Source organism: Microcebus murinus, chromosome 11 (assembly GCF_040939455.1).
Source record: "Microcebus murinus isolate Inina chromosome 11, M.murinus_Inina_mat1.0, whole genome shotgun sequence".
NCBI lineage: Eukaryota > Metazoa > Chordata > Mammalia > Primates > Cheirogaleidae > Microcebus > Microcebus murinus.
The window spans coordinates 11,026,381-11,039,714 of NC_134114.1; the positions used below are offsets into that span (position 1 = coordinate 11,026,381).

General features: G+C 46.3%; 1 protein-coding gene across 1 annotated transcript in view; it reads left to right on the top strand.

Moving 5' to 3' along the window:
* Positions 1-7,496: 7,496 nt before the first annotated feature.
* The window catches only part of OTULINL (OTU deubiquitinase with linear linkage specificity like), a 31,775-nt gene continuing 25,937 nt past the window's right edge, over positions 7,497-13,334 (top strand). Inside the window, exon 1 of the mRNA XM_076007940.1 lies at positions 7,497-7,683. Coding sequence (XP_075864055.1) covers positions 7,614-7,683 — 70 coding nt within the window. The 5' untranslated portion in view covers positions 7,497-7,613. The remainder of the gene's footprint in view (positions 7,684-13,334) is intronic.

The window sequence follows — 13,334 nt, forward strand, 5'->3', positions numbered from 1 at the left end:
ACTTTGTCTATACACACTATATTAGTATTGTTTCAGTTGCAACTGATAGGAAACTTATCTTAAATAAGGCTTAGGCCGGGTGCAGTGGCTCACTCCTGTAATCCTAGCACTCTGGGAGGCCGAGGCAGGCGGATTGCTCAAGGTCAGGGGTTCAAAACCAGCCTGAGCAAGGGTGAGACCCCATCTCTACTATAAATAGAAAGAAATTAATTGGCCAACTAATATATATAGAAAAATTTAGCCGGGCATGGTGGCGCATGCCTGTAGTCCCAGCTACTCAGGAGGCTGAGGCAGAAGGATTGCTTGAGCCCAGGAGTTGGAGGTTGCTGTGAGCTAGGCTGACACCACGGCACTCATTCTAGCCTGGGCAACAAAGCGAGACTCTGTGTCAAAAAAAATTTAAATAAATAAATAAATAAGGCTTAGGCTAAAAGAAACCAGAGTATAGGGGGATTTGGGGGCTTATATATCTGTAAGACAGGGGTATACTGCTTCAGGCATGGCTGAATCCAGGAGCCCATGTACCAGGGCCTTTTCTCCACTTCCTCCATACACATTTCATCATCGGGCAGACGTTTTCCTCATAGCGACCAAAGCCTGCAGAAGTCCCCATCGCACGTTAATGCACACTGAGGCAGTCCTCACGGGAGAAAAGAGAGAGCACTTGTTTTCAAAAGGAAACAAATAAAATGAGCCTTTCCAATGTGTGCCAGTCTGTTTGGGCTGCTGTAATAAAATACTTTGGATGCGGTAATTTATAAATAATAGAAAAGTTCTTTCCACAGCTCTGGAGGCTGGGAAGTCTGAGAGCAAGATACCGGCAGATTTGGTGTCTGGCGAAGGCCCACTCTCTGCTTCATGGACAGCGTTTCGTTGCTGTGCCTTCACGTGGCAGAGGGACTGAAGGAAGGGGTGGAGGCGCCTTCTTCAACCTCTTTTATAAGGTTAAAGTCTCTTTTATAAAGGCCCTGATCACCTCCCAAAGGCCTCACCTCTTGACGTTATCGCATTGGAGATTAAGTTTCAACATATGAATTTAGGCAGGAAGTGACGGGGAGACACCAGCATTCAGGCCATAGCACTGTGTCATTCAATACATGAGACTGTGAGTCTTCATTGCTGCCTGCTACTTATTTAAATGCACAAGTTTTAAGCCAATCGGAGGAAATTTTCATCTCAGAATTATAAATTGTTGGATTGGATGGCGTCTGAGAAATCGTCCAGTACATTCTATTCTTTTTACAGATAAGGAAGTTGAGGCCGTGCAGGATGAGCGACTTCCCGCTGTCACTCAAGCAGTTGATTGTGGGGAGCCAGGACCAGAAGGTTCTGAGACTCACCCCCCCCCCCGCCCCCAGCCAGCTGCTCCGTCTTAATATCGACCCTGAAGCAAAATTCGAGGCCAGAGAAGCAGCCAGCTCATGGAGTGTGCCAGCCCCAGAGACCCTCGAAAATACATGAGTCAGAGAAAAAGAGCAAACTGGGTTTCTTTCCCATTCCTGGATTTACTTTTAAAAATGAGGCAGGGTGGGGGAAGACAAAGCCAGAAAGTCTGCTGTTTGTTTGTTCCTCTTTGACTAAACATAAAAAAATTTGCTTTGTTGATTCATTGGAGCTGCAAGTCCAGGAAAGTATCCAAAACGTTTTAGGGATTGCAGCTCTCCATATATTTTTACTTAATTGTCAGATCATTTGGCAAAATTGTCTTTTCATTCGTATGCTTCGCGTGGCAAGGCTGCTGCTGTCCCTGCAATCGTAACCAGAGTAGCAGGCACGAAAGAGGAAGTGTCTTCCTTTGGAAGGCGAATTCGTGGACAGGACGTCTGAGTGCTGAGTCCGATTTTAGAGGAAGCAAAGGAATGAATCTGCAGACGTGGGCAGCATGGCAGGGCTCTTGAAGGGAGGCATCATGCCCACAGTCAGCTGGTGCCATTATGTGACCGTCAGACATTGTGCGGGAGACCCAGGGGAGACTGGGGTCATTCTCCTTGCCCTCCATGAGCTCACAGTCAAGTGTGGAGAGAGACATGGATTTAGAATAGTGGGCTCACCTGGGAGGGTGGAGTAGAGCAGGCGTCCTCAAACTACGGCCCCTGGGCCACATGTGGGGTTTTTGCCCGTTTGTTTTTTTACTTCAAAATAAGATATGTGCAGTGTGCATAGGAATTTGTTCATAGTTTTTTTTAAAAACTATAGTCCGGCCCTCCAGCGGTCTGAGGGACAGTGAACTGGCCCCCTGTTTAAAAAGTTTGAGGACCCCTGGAGTAGAGTCTGGAAGGACCAGCGAGAGTCAGCCAGGTAAGTGCACAGTCCAGGTAGTGCAAAAACCCAGGTCATAAGTGGACACATAGGTACTACAGTAATAAGGTATTGGGCAGGTGGGAGGGGGGAGGGGGCGGGTATATACATACATAATGAGTGAGATGTGCACCATCTGGGGGATGGTCATGCTGGAGACTCAGACTTGTGGGGGGAGGAGGGAAAGGGCATTTATTGAAACCTTAAAATCTGTACCCCCATCATATGCCAGAAAAAAAAAAAAAAAAAAAAACCCAGGTCAAAGGCCAGAGATGGTGAGCGAGCACAGCTCTGTGCAAACTGCAGGCAGGGCAGGTGTCAGGAATTTGGGAAAGAGCAAAGCCATCTAATTTGGTAAAAAAAAAAAAAAAAAAAAAAATTTAATTTAAGGAAATGCTGAGTTCTGGTCTGGACCTACACAAAATCATGAAGTTCTTCACACACACCACCCCCACATCTTTCAGTTCCCTTTATGGCTCCAAGCTGACCTGTTTTATCCCTCCAGCCAGCTCTAAAGCCCTCCTGGCACTCCCCCGTCAACATCTGCTCTTAGAAAGTGCCAAGGCGTGTTGGCACTGAGATGTGATTGACTAATAGCACAGAGCTATAATTTAGCCGACGGATTATGTTACACATTCAAAACATGCTTTGTAATTATTAATCAAATTCAAATCCCATTTTATAATTATTTTTTTAATAATGAATATTATTTTTCAGTTAAAAACACATTTTGAATTGCAGTCTGAGACCCCTGATGAGATAGGTTAAGGCCCCAGTGTAGGGAGTTCTGGAAACTTCTGCCAGTGCCGGCTGCACAGCTTTGGGATTCTGTGACTGCCATGTCAGCCCCTCCTGAGGACTCTCCTGCTTTCTCAGTTCAGTCTTCACACCTTCCCCCTCCTGCCTTGTCCTGCTGGATCTCTCAGCTTTGCTTGTGAAGTGCCAGCTTGCACTTGGCCTCACACCACTTGCAGCATTTGTTCCCCTTCATGCTGTGACCCTGGACAGGGGCATCTCACCCACGCCCTGACTGCATATGGCAGGCCCGGCCATGCTTGTCCCAGCCGCTGCTCATCCAGGAAAAAGATCACGCATGGCTTTTGGAGAGTCAGGGGAGTTCCTGGGAGGCAATATCTTTTAGGGGATGCTTTCCGTATGGCCCTGGAAGCTGGGTCAAATTTTCGAATGTCATTCGCTAGCTGGATGACCTGGAGCAAGATCCTTTAGACCATTTGCGCCTCAGTTTCTTTATATATTGGGAATAATAATAGTATTTATCTAAAATGGGGGTTGTAGGGTTGATGAATGACTACATTTAGAGGCTGGCACTTTGTAAGTGCTCAACTTCTACACGCTTGTCCTCTATTAGAAACGCTGACCCTGACTGCTTTGACTTTGTGTAAATAAGAAGCAAAATATGCTCAGATACATTGCAGAAAAAAAGTAAAAAGATAAGTGTTTCCCAAATTCTAATTTTTATGGATGTCAGGCAGTGATGGCATAATGTTTTAAAGACTTGCAAACGGAAAATGAGCACCTAAAAAGATGCTCAGAACTTCTTATGATTAGGGGAATGAAAGTCAAAACAACAATGGGATACCACGTCACACTTGCTAGGATGGCTGTTATCAAAACAAACAAAACCAGAAACAAGGATTGCAGAGTATGTGGAGAAATTGGAGCCTTCATATATTGTGGGAATGTTTTCTACTGTGGAAAACAGTATAGTGGGTTCCTCGACAAGTTAAACAGAGTTACCATATGACCTGGCGGATCCACTTCTGGATATATACCCCAAAGAATGAAAAGCCGAGACTTAAACAGGTATTTATACACCTGTGTAAATAGTAGCACTAGTCACACTACCCAAAAGGTGGAAGCAGTCTGGGTGTCCATTGATGGATAAGTGAATAAACAAAATGTGGCATATACATGCAAATGGAATATTATCCTAAAAAAAGGAAGGAAATTATGACAATGCTACAACATGGATGAACCCTGAAGACATTATGCTAAGCAAAATGAGCTAAACGTGGAAGGACAAATATCATGCGACTCCACTTACAGGAGGTACCTAGAAAAAAGTCAAGTTCACAGAGACAGAAAGCAGGGGCTGGGGGAGGTGAGGAATGGGGAATTAGTATTTAAGGGGTATGGAGCTTCCATTTGGGAAGATGAAAAAGTTCTGGAAACGGGTGGTTGGTGTTGGTGATAGCTATACAACAATGTGAAGGTACTTAACACCACTGAACTGCACACTTAAAAATGGCTGAAATGGTAATTTTTATGTATATTTTACCACACACACAAAAAAGACAATAAATTTGGATAAGGACAGTTGGAAGTAAGTACAGGCTGGAAATTTTCACTGATTGTTACTAGGATGTCAAGTTGCCTCACTCACACATTCACTCATGGGTTTCATTCAATAAATATTAAATAGGTGTGTTCCACATGCCAGGCACCATTTTGGTATGAGAATTATAGCAACTGACCCAGCGTCTCCCCTTGCAAACTTCCTATTAGAGGAGGATGTTTAACCGGAGTTCAGTCTACCAAGCAAGCTCTCAGTAGAAATTAAGATTGCAATCATTGCCCAGACAAAGGTGTAGTGGGTTTCACTGTTCTCAGAACCACTGTCAACTTGTCGTAGTCTGAGGCTGACACGGACATGAACGAGTGACCCTTGAGTAAAATGAAGGGTTGGACATAGAAGTGGAAAATACACTTTGCATTTGTCGCCAATGGCTCTGGATGTTCACATTCCATTTTCAGAGTTCAAACGGTCAAAAAAACTTTATGAAAACAAGAACTCTAATTAAATATTTGCTAGGAACAACTGACCATTTGTTTCCTTTCTTCTGATTTGGGCTGTATTACAACCCTCCTTGCAACTAACTAGAGTAGCTGTTGCCCTTAGCCACTCATTCTGAGCTCTCCAGAGGCACAAGCAGGTGGCTTCTGGGCACAATGCTAGGCCCTGCCTTTGTTTTCAATAGGTCTAAGGTGGGTATTTTGGTGAATGCAATGATTTGTGTCAACATTTCAGCTTAGACTGTTGCCACAGAGGTCTTTGTGGAGTGTGATCTTTAGCTGACTGCATACCATACTCTCAATTTATGCATTCATAAATATTCAAGTTCTGAGTTAGGTACTAGGGAATCCAGGTTAGAGTTCTTGTCCTCCGTGAGCTCACAATCCAGGTATTTAAAAAAACCAATAACTTTGCAATTGTTAACATATGTAGTAAATCACACATGGGTAGACCAGAAAGCTGATCATAAATCTCTATATCGCATTCTTGTCTTCTATCTTACAAGTATTTATGTGATGCCTATGTACCGAGCATTATTCTAAGGGGTTAGCACATATTTAGTCCCATTTAATCCCCATAAAACCCCCATGAAGTAGATACTCTTATAAACCCTATTTTAGAGATGAGAAAACTGAGGCACAAGGTTAACTAACATGCAAGACCATGTGGCTAATATGCAGGCAAGCCAGGCAGTCCAGCTCCAAGGTTTAGGGCTTGCCTCTCAGCTTTTGGAGTAACAACAGACATTACAGACAACCACAAAATCCTAAATGTGAATTAATTGAAAGAATTTTAGGCTGAGTATAAACAGCTGTATTCATAAATATTATCTTGTGGGAGGAGGGAGGAGAACTGTCTAATTTGTTTGTGGTTAAAGGACTTAAGTAAATTTTGTTTTATTATACCATGAGAAATTAGTCCTGGTATTTTCAGTTTCTGGATTAGACAGTTTGTACTTGTCACTGCTCGTAACCTTGTTTAGGTTTAATTAGGCACAGCAATTTTAAATCATTTATTTTGTACAAGTAACATGGCTCTATACACGCAAGTGATGGTTTATGGCCGTAGGAAACTGTCCCTTGATGTTAAAAATCTGATTTGGATAAAAGGGATTTTTTTTTTTTTCCTAAACATGCAGGAGAGTTTGGGAACATTTTTTATTATTTTCTGTGAATCATGGGTTGCAGAATGGTTGGACGGCTGAGAGGTCAAACCTAAGTTTAAACTCTGTACTAGCACTTAACTGAACCTCAGTTTCCTCATCTGTAAACTGGAGATAACAGCACCTACCTCAGGGGCAAGTGTGAGAATTAAATGAAATAACGCCTGTGAAAGGCACACGAAGCACATGGCCAGCTGTCAGTTGATGCCTAGCCTTGTGTTCACTGCTGCTGCTCTGAAGCAGACTTCTTTACTGGCCTGGCCCAAGACGTGTGATCCTTCAGTCCTTTGTTCTGAGACTCAGGAAACAGAGGAAAGTGATTCAACTACTTGTGCACGTTGCCCTAAGGCTGCTGAAGCCACAGAAAATTCCAGCCTGTTTTCAAATATCTTTCTTTAGTTATGGGACTTCTTTTTCAAAAGGTGCCAAAATACTTCACTTGCAAGTCTGTTTGTCTCTGGAATTGTGCGTATTGGAGGAAGAGGAAGTGTTCACCAGGATTTTCATTTTCTTCCTTTTTTTTTTTTTTTCTTTTTAAAACGGGCACATCTGACTAGGAAATGGGGGTGGGGTGGAGAACCTTGTCGTGAGCACCCTTTGATAGTTTGGGCTGTTTACTTTTACAGTTAGCTACTCCCATGCAGCTTTCTTTTGATAAACCATTGTGTAAGATGACTAATTTTGTCAATGATGCACATATTCCTGATCCTAAACTAAACTGTGAGTTCCCAGGAAACACAACCTCGGTTCTGCTGACCCCGAGAGGGAGAAAGGTCAGAAAGCTCCCCCAGGGCAGTGGAGCAGGCCCCCGGCCGCAGCTACGCGCGGATCGCAGCCTCGCCGCCGCCCAGGCCGCCGCCCAGGGTGAGGGTCCGCGCGAGCTAGGCGAGCGTCCCGCAGCCCCGCCGCGGCGAGGAAAGGGCCCGGTCCCTCTTCCCCCACAGCCGGCCCTCCAGGTCTCTTGGCTTCCCACTCAAAGTGTCACGGATCGCGGGACCCGTCCAGGTGGAACTCCCAGCGCGTCTCCCGAGGAGCAACCCGGGAGCCGCCTCCCGCCCCGCCGCAGAGCCCGGGACGCCCCCGCGCAGCCCCTGCCAGCGCCCCAGACGGCGCGCGGAGGCCCCGCCCCCTGGGCCCGGCCCCGGCCCCTCGCGGCCGCTGATTGGCGGCGCGGCGCGTCAGTCATCTTCCGGGGCGGGAGCGCGGACGGCCGTCCCCGCCCCTCCGCGCCTCCGCGCCCGCCCGCTGTGGGGAAGCGAGCCCGGGCGCCGGCGGGTGGCCGCCGCGTCTGACAGAGCCACCGGCCGAGGCGCCGCGCCCGTCCAGCGCGCGGCCGGCATGGCGGCGCCGAGGAGCGCCCCGCGGGCGCGGGAGCGGGAGCGGGACCGGCCTCGCGCCCCCGCCGCAGGTGGGCCCCGGGGGCGGGGCGGGGCGGAGGGGCGCGCGGGGCGCGGGCTGCACCTCCACCTGCCGGCCTGGAGCGGCGTCGGGGCGAGGGTCGCCCGCCAACACGGAACCAGCCGCCCGCGGGGCAGAGCGGTTTAGGTCGCCCGGCCGGCGGGAAAGGCTGGTTCCCGGGAGGAGGAAGCGGCCTCTCGCGGGCGTGGGGGTCCCCTCGGCGCCGCGGGGCGGCCGGCGGGCCGGGCGGGCCGGGCGCGGGGGCGCGGGCCGGGGTCCTGCGGGAGCTCGCGGGCGGGCGTCGGAGGGAAGTTGCCTGCTCCCGCGCTCTGCCGCCGGAGGATGTGGCGTACACCTCGCAGACTTGCTAACGCCAGAGAGAACGCTGGCTCGAAAACAAAAACCCACCCCGGGCAAGAGCGGCCGCGGAGTGTGGCGGCGGGTCGCGCCCCGAGTCCTGGGCTGGGCGTCTCTGCCCGCGGGCTAGGCGGCCGGGCCCTCGCCCGCTTGGGGGCGAAGCGTGTCTTCCTCCCCATCCGAGGACGGCGAGCGCAGCCCCTCTCGGTTCTGCGGGGACGCATTCCCGCGTCCTGCATTTGGCGGCCACGCCAGGGGTGCGAGCCCACTAGTGAATTTCGAGGGGCCGCCTGTTCACAGAGTTTGGGCTGCAGGTACCGCAGCGTTCGTGGGAAGTTGTCAGGTGCTAGGAATGCTTATTAATTGCATTTGGCCCAGCAGGAGCTTTTAATGCACACAGCCAGCCAGCACAGTCCTGGGAGTAAGGACACGAGGTGTAGACATCATTCTGCCCAGGAGTGTCTGGGTGGAAGTCACAGCTGCTCTGTCCTCATCCATAAATGAGGGCGTAGGGCTGGCCGATCTGTAAGGCCCCTCCCAGTCTAGAATTCTGTGATTGAGTTACCTCCCACACTCATTTTTCAACCTTTCTGCACCTTGGGTTATTATAGAATTAGCTGAATATTTCCTGTGGGTGTATTCGTTTGAACTTTTTATTGTGTTATTTTCTCCTCCTCGCCTTAGTTTGGCAGAGACAGGAAAGTTGGAAATAGAGGTAGGAGCACAGCTGGAAAAAGCTGGTTTGGGAGGCCGAAAGGTGCCTACTCCCGGCTTAATCACCGGTAATTTTTCCTTTCTCTGCACCAAGTTCAAGGCGTGCCAGCGCTGTGAGCCTAGGGAGGTGAATTCTTTCCAGCGGTGGGATCTGCAGTTGGTGTGCAGCAGAGGAAGACTGTGATTCAAGGATCAGGTTATGGAAAACTTTTCTTCTCCAAAACATAACCTCTAAAGACTTAGCATAATGCTGCCTCTTCTTTGCCAGTTATGTTTGGCCAAAAAACAAAACCATTTTAAAAATCAATTGCCAAAGCTAAACTGGGAACAGCTTTCTTATCTACTACCTCTATTTTGGCAAGAAAGAGACTGAGATTAGTTTTTGAGATAATAGCAAGTAGTACCAGGTAACATTTGACAATAAAAGCAAATGGACATCCCCACGTGAAGTATTTTTCAATAAAAAAAAAAAAAAGCAAATGGACAATAGAAGAAAACTCGCAGAAGTAGTAGCGGTGGTGGATTTTTGTTGTTGTTTTTTTTTTGGTAGCCATATTTTTACTCTTTCTTGTTAAAAGTGTTTGGATTTGGAGTATCATGGGATAAGCACCCGTGCACAATATTACCGGAAAGATACTGTCTGAATCAGAATATTAGGTGGGGGAAGAAGCATTGGAAATCATTTGTTGCAGTGCCTGAAGCCCAGAGAAGACACCATCACCTATCGGGCAGGAGAGACCTGGTCTTACGGTGTAGTAAGCTCATAATTTGCAATACACGTTAGGCTTCCGTGTTTGAGGAGGGAATGTGTGCACCCCTCCTCAGTTGTCCTGGCTCCTGCCTCTGGCCAGCCTCAGGCCATTAACTGTCCCAGTTGGTTCAGCTCTGCTGTGGTTCTCTCCACCACTGCCCATCTCCATTTGTTTAGTGGTGACGTTCAAGTTTTCAACCATGTTCTCAGGAGCCACGGGACTCCTTGGTGGTCCTTAGGGGCTGGCGTTGGGAGGACAGGAATGCCCCGTGTCGACTGAGGAACCTATGGGCCTGGTTCCCCGACTCCAGCTATACTTAGAGCAGCTCTGCTCTTTTTGTTTTACACTGCTATTCTAGGTAAGATTTTGTTTGGGGAAAAAAGGGTCTAATGCTAAATCAAAAACTTTAACAATAACAGTAATGGCTATTTTAGTGCTTCTTGTGTCTTAGCTCATTTATTACATATAAAGTGCTTACAACCAGTTGTTCATGGTTCATAGTAAGCACTCAAATGTTGGCTGCTGCTGGTATTATTATTATCATCACCTTATGCTATGAGGTAGCTGTTATTTTTATACACATTTTAAGAAACTATGCCACACACAAACTTGTACAAAGTCACCCATGTCCCACATAGACTTCTCTGCTAATTCAAAGGTGTGTTCCTCAATATTCTGGATCCTGTTAATCCAAAGCCATTCAAGTAGGAGTGACTTTATGTATGAAACAGATGTTTCTCACCCCCCGAAAGCAGTCTTTAGCCTGTTCCCATGGGCAACCACAGGTAGTCACTAGGCAGGCAGGTGAGTTTACCTGGTGAGCATTTCTGTGTTCAGAAGGAGAGTAGGCAAATGGGAACCATGAATGACCCAGTGACTGGCCAGTGGCAAGAAAAGCCATGAGGAGTGTAGGGTGAACACATTCCTTCCTCAACATGGACTGCCAATGGTGAGCTAAGAATTGTGAGCTTATTCTAGACAAAGTGCCTTCAGGGCCTATCTTTGCTCTCAAGGAGCGGAACAAGGAGTAGAGGGGGTGCTGTGGCGGGTAGTGCATGCCAAGGAGAAGAGGAATGAGCAGCTGTGGTTCTTCTGTGTGCTAGTTGTAACCTTAAAGAGAAATATTTTCCTTCTTTAAAAAGTAGTTTGAGGGCTTAGGGGAAAAATACACTGCAGCGAAAAACACATGCATGCAACAGAATGCTTAAAACTGAATACTCCATAGTTGATGCATTTTTTGCTGCCTGTTTACCCCATTTTTATTCTTTTACATTTCTGTAAAAATGAAATAATTAAATACCAAATAAAATGTAATTTTTGGTGCCATATGTTTTATCTAAATAGAAATCTTGACTGGTACAATTATTAACTTGAAAATGACCTTTTACCTGGCTCAGGTCCCAGGTAGACTTAGCTTCATCTGGGAGAAGCTGCTGGTTCCCCAGAGTGGGGTGGGTGCCCTCCTATGTCCCTGTAGCACCCACTGCCTGTCCCTGTCACAATAACAGTGGGCGTTTGAGTTCTCTTTATGTTGGTAGACACGGAGACACTGACCATAGATAGCCTTACTGTTATCTTTACAATCACCACTCTTGGTGGTCAGAATCGTCACAAAATTTGCTAAAAAAAAAAAAAAAAAAAAAAAGCTAGCTATTGAGTGGCCAGGTGGCCAGGATTCAAACCCTAACATGGGACTCAACAAAGTCTAACAGATTCTTAACCATCTGCTTGCTTCTGTCCTCTGCAACAGAGTTCCAGCTTCTACCTGAAAGTTCTCCATAATTTCCAATATTTGTCATATTTAAGCTGTTCTGAATTAAAGTTGGGTTATCATTTTTATACCATCGTTGCTTGAGATAACTCTCACAGATCTGGGTACAGGAGAAGAGAGATTATGAAAAAGTTTTCATTACTGAGTTAAAACTTCCTATATATGTGGTTCCCTCTACATGTCTATTTTAAGTCTCAACTTTTAGAGGAATTAATGAACTACAGGGTGTGCCATACATAGGGAAAATGGGAAATTGTAGCTAAATGCGCCTTTATTTACAAAATATTCATTACAAAATTTTTCCTTTGTATGGAGACTTTTCGGACACCCTGTACTATATTTGACCAGCAGATCTTTCCTTTATCTGCTGTCCATGTGAGTCCTCTGGTAAATGTTCGGTTACTTGGTAAGACAATCTGTTTTCAAAATTGAGGTTGTATATACATTTATTTGATTTGTAATTGATTTAATGGAAGAACATTTAAATGTTCACCATAAATCAGCAGGAAAAAGTTTTTGTATATGTTCTCATTTTTCTAATAACCTTTGTTCTAGTAATCTGTGGTCCCCAACTCCCTGGCTACAGACTGGGCCATAGAGCTCTGCCACCTGTGGCCCCTCCCCCATCTGTGAAAAAATTATCTTCCATGAAATTTAGGAAGCAGGGAGGAAGGGGGGGTGCACAGCAGGAGGTGAGCCTCAGGCTGAGCGAAGGCTTCATCTATCTGTATTTACAGCTGCTCCTCCCCATCTGTCTGTGGAAAAATTGTCTCCCATGAAACTGGTCCCTGGTGCCAAAAAGGTTGGGGACCACTGCTAGTAATATTCCATTTTTTAATTTTCCCATGTGATTGGAGCCAGAATAGATGGGTGCCATCATGTTTAAATTAACAGGATGATAAAATGTTTATGTTCATTTCTAGGAGACAGAGGGCCACTGTTAGTACTGTTGCTTGGATTCCTAGGTAATAAACAGAAATTCCAGAAACTGTAGCATGTAAACTTCTGTGCTTGATAAATCTCTAAATTAAGAATTTAATAGTAAATCTTTTGTTGATTTAACCAGGTGACTGTGACATTGAGTGTGGAATTGTTGGATGAGTAGACACATAGTAACTTAAAATACTTCATTAGCTCTTTCTCCTCTTGTTCTGTTACTGGTTTTTAATGAATATTACAGTTAGTCTTGTAGCTCCAGTGGCACAATTGGTTGGCATGTGGTGCTTACAGGAGTTAGTCTTCTAGCAGAGGGAGCAATGATGTAATTGGAAGTCAGATTATCAAGAGAGTCCTTCTGCAATTCAAAGAGAAGTAGAATTTCATTAAATGCCAAGGGTTGACCATCAAAAAAGAAAAAGAGAAGCATACTGCCCTCTCCCGTGCCCATCACAGTGGAGAGCTTCCTCTCTCTCTTTGCTTGGGACAATCTTGGGTGGGTACACACCGGTTCCTGAATGGCTCAGGAATGGACACAGGCATTGGACTTAGTGGTGGAAGCTTATCAGAAGGTGTGCTTTGAACAATTTGTATAGAGACTTTTGGGACACCCTGTAGTATATTTGACCAGCAAATCTTTCCTTTCTCTCTTGTCCATGTGAGTCCTCTAGTAAATGCTTAGTTACTTAGTAAGATAGTCTGTTTTCAAAATTGAGGTGGTATACACATTGATTTGATTTGTAATTAATTTGATGGAAGAACATTTAAATGTCCTTTTGCAAGAGCATAGAGCAGCGGCCCCCAACCTTTTTGGCACCAGGGACCAGTTTCATGGAAGACAGTTTTTCTATGGGATGGGTAGAGGGGTGTGGACCTCTGTAGCCCGGTCCCTGACAGGCCGTGGACTGATACCAGGGGTTGGGGACTGCAGGTATAGAGAGTTCTCCCTAGCATTTAGTCTCCCAAGTTTAAGAAAAGTGAACTAAATGCCCTCCTGCCTGGTAACGAGAGAATTTGTCCCTAGGTCTTAGAATAATGCCTGGCACATTGGCCGTGTGTTTTTTGACCTGTGGCGAGAAGGCCTCACAGTTAAAGGAAAACTGGGTTCTCTGTGTCTTTCACATCAACCAC